Genomic DNA, 14214 nt, shown 5'->3' with positions numbered 1-14214 from the left:
GAAGGGTAGAATGTTTAAGACCAGCCAGAAGTGCACTGATGTAGTCATGTCTAGAGAACAGATGTAAGAATGGGGTTTCAGCAGAGATGAGCCAAGACAGGGGTGAAACTGGGTAATGCTACAGAGATGGAAATAGGCAGCCTTAGTAATGGCACGAATATGAGGTTGGAAGCTCATCTCAGGGTCAAATACAACACCAAAGTTGCAAGCAGGCTCAGTTAATCTCAGACTGTTGCCAGAAACAGGTGTAGTCAGTTGCAAGGAAATAGAGTTTTGGGATGAAAAACAATGGCTTCATTCTTCCCAATATTTTAACTACAGGAAATTTCTGTTCTCAAACAAAAATCTAATGAAATGTATTATATGCTGGCTATTCTTGTTTTAAACATGTTTATGGACAATTGTCTGGAAGTGAACCTAGTTTTTAAACTTGGCTCGCTGCAATACTCTTGAGACGTGAGTGCACAATCTAGGCTTACATTTGAGCACAGTACTGAAGGAATGTTGCATTGTTGGAGGTGGAATCTTTTGGATGAGACATTAAACCAAAGTCCCTGCAGTCCTCTCCATTAGGCATGAAAGATCTCATGACACCACTGTATTCCAAAGAGCAGGGGAGTTCCATAAAGGCATCATCTCTAAATCAGATTATAGTGCCAAAATATAAATGGTCTGCACACAATGGACTTTACAGCAATACTTAATGAAAGCACAGAGAATGATCCATGTGTTATTTTGTAGTTCCTCGTGATTGAGAGATGTTCAAAGTCTGCCTATAAAGCTCTGAGGAGCTACATCATTCCACAAATCCCAAGGTTTTTGCTTGCTACAAAGTGCACAACTGAAGAAGAAACATAGTGAATCCACATTCATTGCATATACTGACAACCTATTCCACAGATCAATAATTCATAGAATCTCTAGAGTGCAGGAGGAGGTCATTCGGTCCATCAAGTCTGCACCAACTCTCTAAAAGAGCATCTTACCAAGGCCCAATCCTATCACCTTAACTATGCGCATCTACCATGGCTAATCCACCTAATCTAAATCTCTTTGGACATTAAGGGGCAATTTAGTGCGGTCAATCCACCTAACCTGCACATCTTTGGACTGTGGGTGGAAACCGGAGCACCCGGTGGAAACCCACGCAGACATGGGGAGAACGTGCAAACTCCACACAGTCACCCAAGGCTGAATTGAATCTGGGGCCCTGGCGCTGTGAGGCAGCAGTGCTAACCATGTGCCAAAGAAAGGATTCTACCATCTACATTTTAATCATTGTCATCATGGCCTAAGGACCATACACCACAAAATGCTGATGAGAAACATTTCTGGAACAATTTAGCTTTACACCACATACAGGTTAAATCTCTGTGAACATTCTACGGTTTCCAACATACACACCCCACCATCACTCTTGGATTTTCGGTGACTTCTGGATAGGACATGCATCTCCTAGGCACTACTGCTAGCAGGCAGTGAAAACACCACCCATTCAGTTTCTCGGCACAATCGGCACTTCCCTCTAACAAAACATGACAAGATCTTCAGCTGCTGCCATAAAGTTTACAACTCAGAACCATCACCTTTCTCCTGCATTTCCCTTTCTCAGCAGAGATCCATCTGCAGTTAAGGAAAGAAAGAGCGAGAAAGAGTGAGAAACGTGGAGTGAGGAGAGGTGCTGGACTGAGTTGGAAAAAGGTGAAAAGGATCTAAGGAATATGCGATTTGGGTATGCAAGGGATAAAAATGTGTAACCGAGATCTAGAAGTTAGGGGAAAAGAGACCTCAGGAGGTGGGTTAAGGGTGCAGAGGATCAGGGAGATGGGAAGAATGAGTGGGGAATGGGTATTTCCTGCACAGCTGGGAGAAAAAGGTAAGTGGGAGTTGTGCCAAGAGAGGAACAGCTAATAAAGGGTTGTGAAATAGGTGAAAGATAATTTCCAAAGGTAGGCAAATGGAGAACAAGGGAATGAAAATTCCAAATTCTCATGGAAGAACTGAAATTAAAGGGAGCAGGAAGATTTTTGAACTAAGGACTGTTTTTTTTCTATTAATTCAAGGGATGACGGGTGTCACTGACTGGACCAACATTTATTGCCCATCCCTAATTGCCCTTAAAATTACTTGCGAGGCCATTTAAGAATCAACCACATTGGTGTGGATCTGGATTCACATATAGGCGCAACCAAGTAAGGAGAGCAGATTTTCTTCCCGAAAGACCATTAGGGAACTAATTGGGCTTATACAACTATCGATAATGGTTTCATGGTCATCATCAGACTTTGAATTCAAATTTCACCATCTGCCATGTGAGATTTGAACTCAAGTCCCCAGGGCATTACCCTGGGTCTCTGGACTACAAGTCCAGTGACAATACCATAGAACCACAGAATCTCTACAGTACAGAAAGAGGCCATTCAGCCAATCGAGTCTTCACCAACTCTCCAAAAGAGCATTCCCGGCCCTTCCCTCTGTCCTATCCCCATAACCCCGCACGTTTCTGGAAAGATTTAGAATGAACCACCTACTAGGTTAAATCTCTGTGAACATTCTAGGGTTTCCAACACACACCTCCCACCACCACTCTTGGATTTTCGGTGACTTCTGGATAGGGCATGCATCTCCTTGGCTAAGACACCGAACCTACACATCTTTTGGATACTAAGGGACAACTTAGCCTGGCCAATCAACTTAACCTGCACATCTTTGAACTGTGGGAGGAAACCTGAGCACCCAGAGGAAACCCACATAGACATGGGGAGAAAGTGCAATCTCCATACAATCACCCAAGGCTGGAATCAAATCCAGGTGCCTGGCGTTGAGGCAGCAGTGTTAACCATTGTGTAACTGTGTCACCCGCAAAACAATGAGGGCAGCACAGTGGCTAGCACTGCTGTCTCACAGCGCCAGAAACCCGGGTTCAATTCCGGCCTCGCGTCACAATCTGTGTGGAGTTTGCACGTTCTCCCCATGTCTGCATGGGTTTCCTCCGGGTGCTCTGGTTTCCTCCCACAGTCCAAAAGATTTATGGGTTAGGGTGATTGGCCATGCTAAATTGGTCCTAGTGCCAGGGGATTTGCAGGGTAAATATGTGGGGTTACGGGGATAGGGCCTGCGTGCGATTGTGGTTGGCGCACACTCGATGGGCCAAATGGCCTCTTGCTGCACTATAGGGATTCTATGAATCTATGATTCAATACGTTACTGTCTCCCTGTGCTTCACTACAAGTGCTATTGAGGCAAATACTAAAATATAATTTAAAAAGTAAAGAGAATGAGCAGGTGAAAAGAATATAAAATGATCCAATGAAAATGAGGTACATAAGAGAATGCCAACATCATTACAAATAGCACAAAATGTCCTCCTTCACAGCAGTAAGTTATGCATTCCATGAAAACTCTTGAGTCCAGTTTGTTAAAAATGTTGACGCTGAATTTAGGACAATGTACCTTGGGAGATGTATTGCCAAGTTGTGAGAAATTATCTATGCAAATTTCACTCACTGACTTAACAGTAGCTGCACTAAAAAGAACTGACTGTCTATAAACATATTCAAATATTCACAGGGCAATTCTAAGGCAGTCTGCACACAAACTCTATAAAAAAGGGCAATATGTTTAGGAAATTCCTCCTTCGAGCATTGTTAAAAGTTTTGGAATAAATTGAAATTGTTCTGATTATGAACCGCTTTATGAAAAAAAGTATGTTTTGCAGGCAACCAGTATCTCAAATTGTCTTCAAAAATATACCAAATTGTAATAATTATGTAATAAATAAGTCATTGTCACACAAGTGCATTTTGGGAGATCTGAGGTCACGTACCAACCGACTCAAGAACAACTTCTTCCCTGCTGCTGTCAGACTTTTGAATGGACCTACCTTGCATTAAGTTGATCTTTCTCTTCACCCTAGCTATGACTGTAACACTACATTCTGCACTCTCTCGTTTCTTTCTCTATGAGCAGTATGCTTTGTCTGTGTAGCGCGCAAGAACCAATACTTTTCACTGTATGTTAATACATGTGACAATAATAAATCAAATTTTAAAAAAACAAACGTTGGTGATTCACAGCAAAATCAATGCTATGCCATCACACAGCTACCAATTTATCTCATTTCAATAGCTAGACTTCATAGTTTCATGGAAGATCGATGCCTCTGTGGTTCTAAATGTCTACTAATAACATTGAAACAAACAATAAAGCAAGTAGTTTTCAGACTTTAAGGCTGTGCAAGTGTAAATATGAAGCTCTTCCCAATTTGCAAATCAAATGTGCTGTATTTAAAAAAAATCTATAATTTTACAGCACCCATTTTTCACAAAAATATTGCAAATCTCAGCACAACACCAGCATTTATAATGCTGCTGCTAAATATAGAGTCCTGTTATTAAAATAATTTTAATCCAAAACTTAGATTTTAATACAGCATACCACACATCATCTGCAAATACTTTTTCAGAACTTTTCACAAACCGCCAAGTTATTTAAATTTAGGTTTCGCAGTCAATTATTGTGGTATTTATCTGACACAGTTTACATTTTTGCAATACAACCACCAATTAATGCCAGTTAGCATAAAGTTGTCAGTGCCAAAATGACAATTTAGGCCCAACGCCCAAATTCCCACTGGGCAGCAAACTCGTCGCGATGCTCCCAGCCCACCGCACAGGCCCCAATGAGGTTCCCACCCGATGAATATTCAAGAAATGCTAATATGCATTTAATTATCCAGCTAGAAGCCATAAACAAAGCCCTTCCACAATGCACGCTACCCTGCTTTGGTGCAGATTCTGACGGGGGGGGGGGGGGGGGGGGGGTGGAGAGAGAGAGAGAGAGAGAGAGAAACTGCACAGGAAGTGCTGTGCCCTTGTGCCCCTCTGCCACTGCCAGGCTGCAGAGGGAGGATTTCCCCAAGGGAACTGGGGGAAGTGGTTGAACTTGGCACCCTCCCCACGGATGTGGATTTCTTGGCTGCACTTGTCATTGATGCCCTGGGATTGGTGGTGTTCACTCTCGGGATGGTGATTTCAGACACCATCCTGGGAAAGATGTTTGTTACTACCTCTGTCCTTTAAAACCTTTGAAGTGCCCTGGTCACTTTGATATCCGTGCCCCATGGACACCTGGAGAACTTCAAAATCATCGTAGCGCTCCATTCCAATTAGGGATTGGCTGAGGTTAATGTCATAAGCTCCAGGTTTTAATTGACCTCTTTAAAGTGCTCTTATAGAAAAGGCCTGACAGCTTTACTAGGGATATCCCCTTGCTTTCTCTCATAAGACAGAACTGCTCTGAAACCTGTGAAGTGATTTGATGGACAGCAGGATTGAGTTTCACTGGGGAGCTTGCTTTTAACATAGAAAGAGCAGCATCTGGTGTCTGGCTCCTTTGAAATGCTTTAATAGGCAGATTGGATCACTTACCCACTAGCCAGGAGCTATGTTTGTTTTTCTTTCCCTTCACGGTTGAATGCATCTGGAGTGCTTTGTAAACATTGCGGTTAGAAAAGAGGGAGTGAAACCTCGTAAATGATCCAACCTGTCAATCAAAGATAGAAGTTTATAAACATTGCAGTTAGGAACAAAGGCAGCACTGGGATGCATTTGAGTGGGGGGCGGGGGGTGTTGACCGACTCTTTCAGTGGTGGGGGAGGGGTAGGATACCCCTCTGTGCTGAGGAGCTGGGGTGCTCCCCTTGTCCGCAGGGCTTGCCATGTCCATTGTGGGTGTGAGGGGGGTCTGTTTCTCAGCACTTAGATTGCGGTGGCCATTAAAAATGGAGCCCCAATCTCTGTAAGGCCAAGCTGGCTAGTGTGTTTTACGTTTTGAATATTTTCACATGCTAAAGGTAGGAGAATCTCACCTGACAGGCGCTGCTAACACCAGCAGGAAAGACTCCGGTTTTCCCCACTGGCAGAAGCTCTGACAGAGTGCACTCAGGTGAATCCCGGCCAACATGGGCAAATTAGATTCAAACATTTTTCTTGTTTAATTAACTGTCAACCTGTGCCAGTATATGCGAATCCTAATTTGTTAAATATAAATAAAAGTGCATTGTAAAACACGGATAACTGTTTTATAGCGCTTCAATTCACAACTTTAGGTATTATTGAAGGGTTCATCCCTTTGGAAGCATTGTACATAATGTCAGTGAGCCCCTATTAAAGCAAACATTTTTGTTTCAGTTTGCTTTGGGCAGTGGTGGGAGAGCAGGGGGGAGGGGGACAGAGAGGAGAAACAAGGTGAAAATTAAATAAAGTATCAAATAAAGATTCTGTTAAGATGCAGATAGTATCATCTGCTCCTCCAGTGGAAGGGAACACCTGCGCCACAGCTCACTGACTTTCTGTAGATTTTAGAGCCATTATTCCAAACAAAATCAACTGAAAGGCAATTGTATAACTAATATTTTTCAAGTCATGATCTTTATTGTAGTACTGCTATACATGGGTTCCTTGTTTTTTGGGGGTTGGGTGAAGAAGGTGACATTGCTCGTTAACCCTAACATTTTGGTTTAACATCACTGTTCAACAGGGAAATAATATTAGCCATTACAGAGAATTTAACATTTCTGACTTGAAGTTCTAAATTTTCCTCATTAAACCATATAAATACCGCCCAATAGGTATTCAGTGATCTACTTTAAAATTTTAGGATACAGCACAGCAGAAGGCCATTCTGCCCACTGTGCCCATGTCAGCCGATCCTTTGCTCGAACTATCCAATTAATCTCACTCCCCTGTTCTTATCCCTTAACATTATATTTTTTCCCTTTAAATATGCATCCAATTCTCTTTTGAATGTTGGTATTGAATCAACTTCCACCATCCCTTGGTAGTGCATTCCAGATCACAGGAATTTGGCATGTAAACAATGTTTCCTCATATGTTGTTTCTGGTTCTTCTGCCATTCAACTTAAAACTTGCCCTCTGGTTACTGCCCTGTCACTGAAAGTTTCTCCTCATTTGAACAAATCTCTTCTTAACTTTCTTGCTTCAGGAGAACACTCCTTTCAGCTTCTCCAGACTCTGCACATAACCGAAATCCTTCAGATGGAGTATTGTGTCCAAATCAGAGCACCACATTTTAGGAAAGGAGAGGTTTCAAATCCATCATCCCTGGTAACCTTGCTAGTAAATCTCTTCCTTCCTAAAATGTGGTGCCGAGAATTGTCACAATACTCCAGCTGAGGCCTATTCAGTGTTTTATAAAGGTTATGCAAAATCATCCTTGCTTTGTATTCCATGCCTCTTTATTATCGAAGCTAAGAATTCCATATGTTTTAAATTGTCTTCACAACTTATCCTGACACCTTCAAAGATACTCCACATCATGACCTTCAAAGATATCCAGGTTTCGTTGTTCCTATACTCCCTTTAAAATTGTGCAATTCAGTTCATATTGCCACTTCTCATTCTTCCTACCAAAATGCATTATGTCACTTCTTGGTATTAAGTTTAATCTGCCACTGTAGGAGTAATGTAGAATGTAGTAAGGACATTAGATAAAAATAAAGATGGATACACTTCAAAGGGTTGACATTCCTCAGAGTGGAAAAGTCACCAGGTTTGCATGTGGTGAAGGAAGTATGGAAATTATAGATGCTTTGTTCACAATCTTTCAAACCTTCTTGGATAGGAGGATGATGCCAGATGACTTGAAGATAGCAAAGGTTTTTTGGGGGTTGGGTGAGGAACGTGACATTGCTCGTTAACCCTAACATTTTGGTTTAACATCACTGTTCAACAGGGAAATATTAGCCATTACAGGGAATTTAACATTTCTGACTTGAAGTTCTAAATTTTTCTCATTAAACCATATAAATACCACCCAATAGGTATTCAGTGATCTACTTTAAAATTTTAGGATACAGCACAGAAGGCCATTCTGCCCACTGTGCCCATGTCAGCCGATCCTTTGCTCGAACTATCCTTCACCCAACCCCCAAAAAACCTTTGCTATCTTCAAGTCATCTGCCATCATCCTCCTATCCAAGAAGGTTTGAAAGATTGTGAACAAAGCATCTATAATTTCCATACTTCCTTCACCTTTGCTGAAGAAAGGGGCAAAGGATAAACCTGGCAACAAGAGACCAGTCACTTTAACATCAGTAGTGGAGAAACTTTTAGAAATAATTATTCAGGATACAATTCATTGCCATTTGGAAAATAAATGGATTATTAAATGAAAGCCCTGATTTGTTAAAAGCAAATCATTTTTGACTAATTTGATTCAGTCTTTGATTAAACAGGTGGGATTGATGAAATTGTGGGGTTGATGTTCTCCCTGTGGACGAATCCTCTGTAATTTCCACACTCACTTCCTTCACAGGTGCAAACCTGTTGACTTTTCCACTTTGAAGTTTGTCAACCCTTTAAAGTGTACTTTTATCCTATCCAATGTCCCTATTGAATCCTCCTTTATCACTACATTGGCAGCATCCTTTTTTTTGGTGAACACAGATGCAAGGTACTCATTCAGTACCTCAGCCATTATGTCTTCTGTTTCCACAAGAAGATCTCCTTTTAGGTTTTTAATCAGCCCACCTTTGACTATTCACTTACCATTTGCATTGATAAAATACTTTTGTTAGCCGATAATCTATACTCATACTCAATCTTTGCCTCTCTTATTCTTTTCTTGAATTTCCTTTGTACTTCCATTTTCAGGTTGGTTCGCTATTGTATTAATCTTTCAATGGACATAAGTCTTCTTTTTCAGTCTCATTTTAACCTCTACATCTTTAGTCAGCCATAGATTTCTAATGTTGGATGCCCTAACGTTACCCCTCATAGGAATGTTCCTGCCCTTTACCAAAATCATGTCCTCTTTGTTCAATTTCATGTTGATTCCCACAACTAAATCTAGCACTGCTTCTTTCCTCATTGGGTTGGAAACATAGAAGTCAAGAAAGTCCTCTTTTGTACTTTAAGAATTCCTCCCAATTTCCCCTATACACTAACTATTTCAATCTACATAAGGAAAATTGAATATCCCATTATCACTAGCATGTAGTTTTAGCATGTTTCTGTAAAGAAAATAACAATGACACAAGTTTAATGAGAAAACAAGGAGTCATAAACTAACACGAGTAAAACAAAGGGAAGGGGCTAGCTGCTAAAACAAAAACACTAAAATTGAAGTTTATGCAACAAAGATCAAGCAGGCTGTTCAGGAATAAAGTTTCTCAACAGTTGAATTCTGAGCATTCATGTTACTCCTCATCTGTAGTTCTGGATTCCATTTATTGCAAAGAGGAATAAAATTCACCTTCTTCCTTGTAGACCATCTAATTAGAAACTACACCAGCGGAGGAAATATCTTACATTAAAATAGTGAATTGACCTTTCTACTGTTAGAGGTCTTCACAGGAAAAGAAGCTTCTGTTACAGTTGTTGAAAGTGCAAAGCCCAAGATTACTAAAAATTGTCTTACATACTCCCAAGGTATTAATTACTGCCAATGTAACGGAGGGGTTTTGAATGGCATGACTGACTGACAATGGTGCAATGGATATAGCAGCAAGAGAATTAGAAAACAAACCATACATATACTTCTAGGCAAAGATTTTCCATGATAAAGTCTTAACCAGCAAATCTTTGCTCACTTTTCATTTATCAATATGCCCTGAAAATGACAGCAGCACCAGAGGATACTGAAAATTTCTGTCTGTTCCCCACCCACCCAATACCAGGAGTTTCCAGAACCATTTTGTTTACGGTGCCTTTCTGGCTTCACCTTAGTTAAAAATAACAAGCATAGACACAAAGAAATTAAATGCTGTCCCATATACAAGTAGCTTTTAATGCTAATGTTTCACCTATATACAAATCCCTTCATACCCTTGTATGAAATATTTTGGATGCTGTAATGGTGATTTTAAGATTAGAATGTCTGCAAAGAGCAAATATATCCATTTACCTTTATAGAAAAACTTGGACACTTCCAAACCTCCTTATTTAAACCTTTGCATCCAGAAAATAAAGAGAAACTAAAAAAGGCACACTTTCATATCCTGTAAATGTATGACATATTGAAATGCATCATCCTTTTCAAAGAAGGCATCAGAATATTCATTTTACTGCAGAATGACAGGCAGTGCATATAAATGAGAAACACTAATGAAATCAACTATCATCCTGCACCTACATATGTATCATATTGAAGCCTTCTTAATTTCCCTTTGCTAACTTTCTTTCTTTGATGCGTCATTTTCATAACAATTCAAATCTGTTTGTTTCAATCTGAAGTTTTAGATTTGCATCCAAAATGAAATTAGACTGTATAATCAAGATCAGTATTACACAAATGCATCGTGTTTTGCAAGTAGGAAATTCAGCTTCATTTTCAATTACACTGTAACTGTTCAGTTTTTTTATTATTTATATCAAAAATGCATTTTTCCTGATACAACAATATATTACAGCATCTCTGAGACATTATAATGCCATCAACATATTTATACAATAGACCAGTACATTATTGTGTTTCACTTTTCATTAAAAGCTTTATAAATCATTTTATAATGGTTTTAATGAAATCATGTGCAATATAGTCTACCTCTTTCTATTTATACATTTTAACCCTACATGCACGCGCACACACAATTTTCCAGTGATTTTGTCAAAGTACTATCTATCGCTAGTTCCTAATTGTACCACCGCACCAAAATTTTATATACACAGGAAACAATGTGACCAAAACTTTATAGATGGTGCTTCATTTCATTTATAGCATCTGAAACTGAAGAAACATGATCCTAGTTAAGAATGGTACAAGCACTAGGGAAACCAGACAAGATGAGAAGCTAAGAGAAAATTAAGGCTACAGAGCAACAGCAGTTCAACTGACACATATGCAAGGTACATCACAGATTGGGGAAAGTCATTATACAAATTACAGACAACGTTGCTTACAGAACTTTGATCAAAGGTTTGGTGCAGATCAACTTCCTCAGCTACACTTTATATTTTTAGATTTTTTCCCCCAGTTTCCAATAACAGTGAAAAATTTAAAAATCACTTCATTTTTCTTTATCATAATCGTCACTTAATACCAGTGAAAATATGGCAGAAAAATGCAACAGCATTTTGGTGTCTGACCCTCTTATACAGCTTCATCCACAAGTGCCAGAAACAAATGATGACCTCTTATGGAAATCATGTCAGATTGCTCAAATGCACAAGAGATAGATTACAAAAAAGGCAATGCAGTAATGCAATGATCACAAATATATGCAAGAAAGATACGACCTTTAACAAATAAAGGACCATCCCAATATGTAAATCACAAAAATACATGCCTGGATAAATTTTCCAATATCACTGGAGCAGACAAGAATGGTTAGTTAAAAGCATCATACATGTATAATGCATTAATAAAAAAAACTTGCATTTATAAAGCGCCTTTCATGTCTTCAGGAGGTGACAGCCAATTTTCACACATCAAGTTCCCACAAAACAGCCAGAAGATTAATGGCCAGACAATCTGTTTTAGTAAATGCTGGTGAGAAAAAAATCTTTCTTTCTCACTGGTATAGGTCTCAGCTGAGAGTTTATCTCCTTAAATGTCTGCCGGTGAATCTCTACTGTCCGACCATTTCACCTAATTTTCCAATTCACTTTAGCTGGTCTGCCTTCACACCCTTATAATTAGGTTTATTCAGGTTTAAAACATTGTCTTAGACCCATACTTCTCCCCTTCAAACTGAACACAAAATTCTATCATGTTATGATTGCTGCCACCCAGAGCTTTTTTTAACCACAAGGTTAATGATTAATCCTGTCTCATTGCTCATTACCAACCTAGAGAAGCCTGCTCCCTGGTTGGCTCTAGAACAAACATTTCTAAGACATTGTCCCAAAAACAGACTGTGAACTCATTTTCCAGTTTACATTCACTTATCTGATTCACCTAATCTACATGTAGGCTGAAACGACCCATGATTATTGCAGTATCTTTCTTACATGATCTTTTATTTCTTCCTGTATACTCTGTCATCCAGTCTGACAATTGTTAGAGGGCCTATAAACTATTCCTTCAAGAGACTTCTTATCTTTTCTATTCCTTATTTTTACCCAAACTGATTCCACTTGCTCTTTCACAAATGTCATCTCCCAATGTCGTCTGTACTAATGACATCCTTAATTAACAGAACTACCCCACCACCTTTTCTTACTTATCTTTTCAAAAGTTCAAATACCTAACAGCCTTGGACCACCCTGCAACCATGGCTGCATTTTACATGTACCTGCTGCACACGTTTTTGGCACGTAAAATAGGGCAGGTGCGCCCCACCCCACCCACACCTTCCCAACTCCCGAGTTCACCCCCAATAGACAGGGGGTGGGTGGGTGCCAAAATCGGCAGACTGCTCGCCATATTTAAACAGATAATTGACCCTGATAATACGCTGCCCACATTATAAAACAGTTGGCATGGTTAGTCAAGTGAGAGTGGGCAGCCCCTTTTTAAAAAATTTCAATGGTGGGAAGAAAGGGGGTGGGTACTATCTTGATTGTTGACAATGGTTTCATGGTCATCAGTAGATTCTTAATTTCCAGATTTTTAAAAAATTGAATTCAAATTCCAACATCTGCTGTGGTGGGATTTGAACCTGGGTCACTGAATTTCCGAATTAATAATCTAGTGATGATACCACTAGGCCATCACCTTTAATGCAACAGGCGGTGAGGAAGAAAGAGGGAGTTCTAACTTAGGTGGGTTGCCCCCAATCTGTAAGCAGCAATCCCTGAAGATAGTACCCCCCCGCCCCTTTCTTCCCACCCATTGAAATTTAAAAAACAAATGGGGCTGCCCACTCCCACTTGACTGACCATAACTGTTTTATGATGTGGGCAGCATATTATCAGGGTCAGTTATCCTATTCTGCTTCATGACTGCAATGGTTAATAGGTCATATACATCTATGTATTTGGGCTAACAATTCATCCATTTTGTTACAAATGCTGCATGCATTCAGATACAGACTCATCTTTTACCATTTTTGAAATATCTGGTCATATCTGCTTGTACTCCTGTCCCTTCCTGCCACACTCTGGTTATCATTATCCAAATCACAACCCTGCGCTATTACCTCATTGCTTTCTTTTGACTTACCACATGTCATCTCACATAATCCCTCCATCTCTCTCTCTCTCTCCCCCCCCCGCTATTTAGTTCAAAACCCTCTCTACCACCCCAATTATACAACTTGAAAGAACACTGGACCTAACACAGCTCAGCTCCCACTTTCCCAGTGCTAGTGTGGTGACCCATGATTCGCAACCCATTTCTCCCATACTAGTCTTTGAGCCGGGTATTCACTTCTCTAATCTTATTTACCCAACGTCTGTATGCTCGTGCCTCAGGAATAATCCAGAGATGATTACATTCGAGGTTCTGCTTTTTAATTTAGCCCCTAGCTGCTCATACTTCCCAAGCAGAACCTCATTTTTTAGTCCTATCTATGTCAATGGTACCAACATAGGTCATGATCTCTCCCACTGCAAGTTCCTCTCCAGCCCAGAAGAGATAGCTCAAACACTGAAACAGGGCATGCAACACGGCCTTCTGGACTCATGCTCTTAACTGCAGAAAATTGTGTCTATCCCCCTGACCACACTGTCCTCTGCTAACACAACATTTCTATTTACTCAAAAACAGAAAATATGGAAAATCTTAGCATGTCTGACAGCATCTGTGAAGAGAGAATAGAGCCAACGTTTCAAATCAGGATGACCCTTCGTCAGAGCTCACGTGAATAGCTTCATGTTACAGAGTGCCATGGTCAGTTCGCTCATCCACCTTGCAGCCCTGCTCTCATCCATCCAAGCAGCAAGAACCTGGAACCTGTTGGACAATTGCAAGGGCGTAGATTCTACCATTCGACATCTCAGTCCTCACTTGAGCCACTGACTAAATCAGACAGCTCTATCTTAAGGGGGTGATTGGTTTCTGGGTCATTACGTATGCCAAAGGCAGAGATAGACAGATTTTTAATCAGTAAGGGAATCAAGGGTTATAGGGATAAGGCAGGAGAGTATAGTTGAGGATTATCACATCAGATCAGTCTTGATCTCATTGAGTGGCAGAGTGGACTCGATGGGCCAAATGGTATACTTCTGCTCCTTCATCTTATGGTCTTACACTGGTGTCCATCAACTCCACATACTGTAGCCATAACACATCACCTGCCCTGCCATTTTTA

The 14214-nt window shown here is 40.3% G+C and overlaps 1 protein-coding gene across 11 annotated transcripts in view; it reads right to left on the bottom strand.

Moving 5' to 3' along the window:
- baz2ba (bromodomain adjacent to zinc finger domain, 2Ba) overlaps positions 1 to 14214 on the bottom strand; it is a 267052-nt gene that overhangs the window by 168327 nt on the left and 84511 nt on the right. For all 11 annotated transcript variants that reach the window (XM_078228289.1, XM_078228297.1, XM_078228290.1 and 8 more), the window contains one exon: positions 5430 to 5544. In XM_078228289.1, the coding sequence (XP_078084415.1) occupies positions 5430 to 5481 (52 nt within the window). In that variant the 5' untranslated portion in view covers positions 5482 to 5544. The remainder of the gene's footprint in view (positions 1 to 5429; positions 5545 to 14214) is intronic.

The sequence above is a fragment of the Mustelus asterias genome, chromosome 14 (genome assembly GCF_964213995.1).
Source record: "Mustelus asterias chromosome 14, sMusAst1.hap1.1, whole genome shotgun sequence".
Classification (NCBI taxonomy): Eukaryota; Metazoa; Chordata; class Chondrichthyes; order Carcharhiniformes; family Triakidae; genus Mustelus; species Mustelus asterias.
The sequence above is the reverse complement of the archived record's forward strand: the minus strand, read 5'-3'. Positions and strand labels throughout refer to the sequence as shown.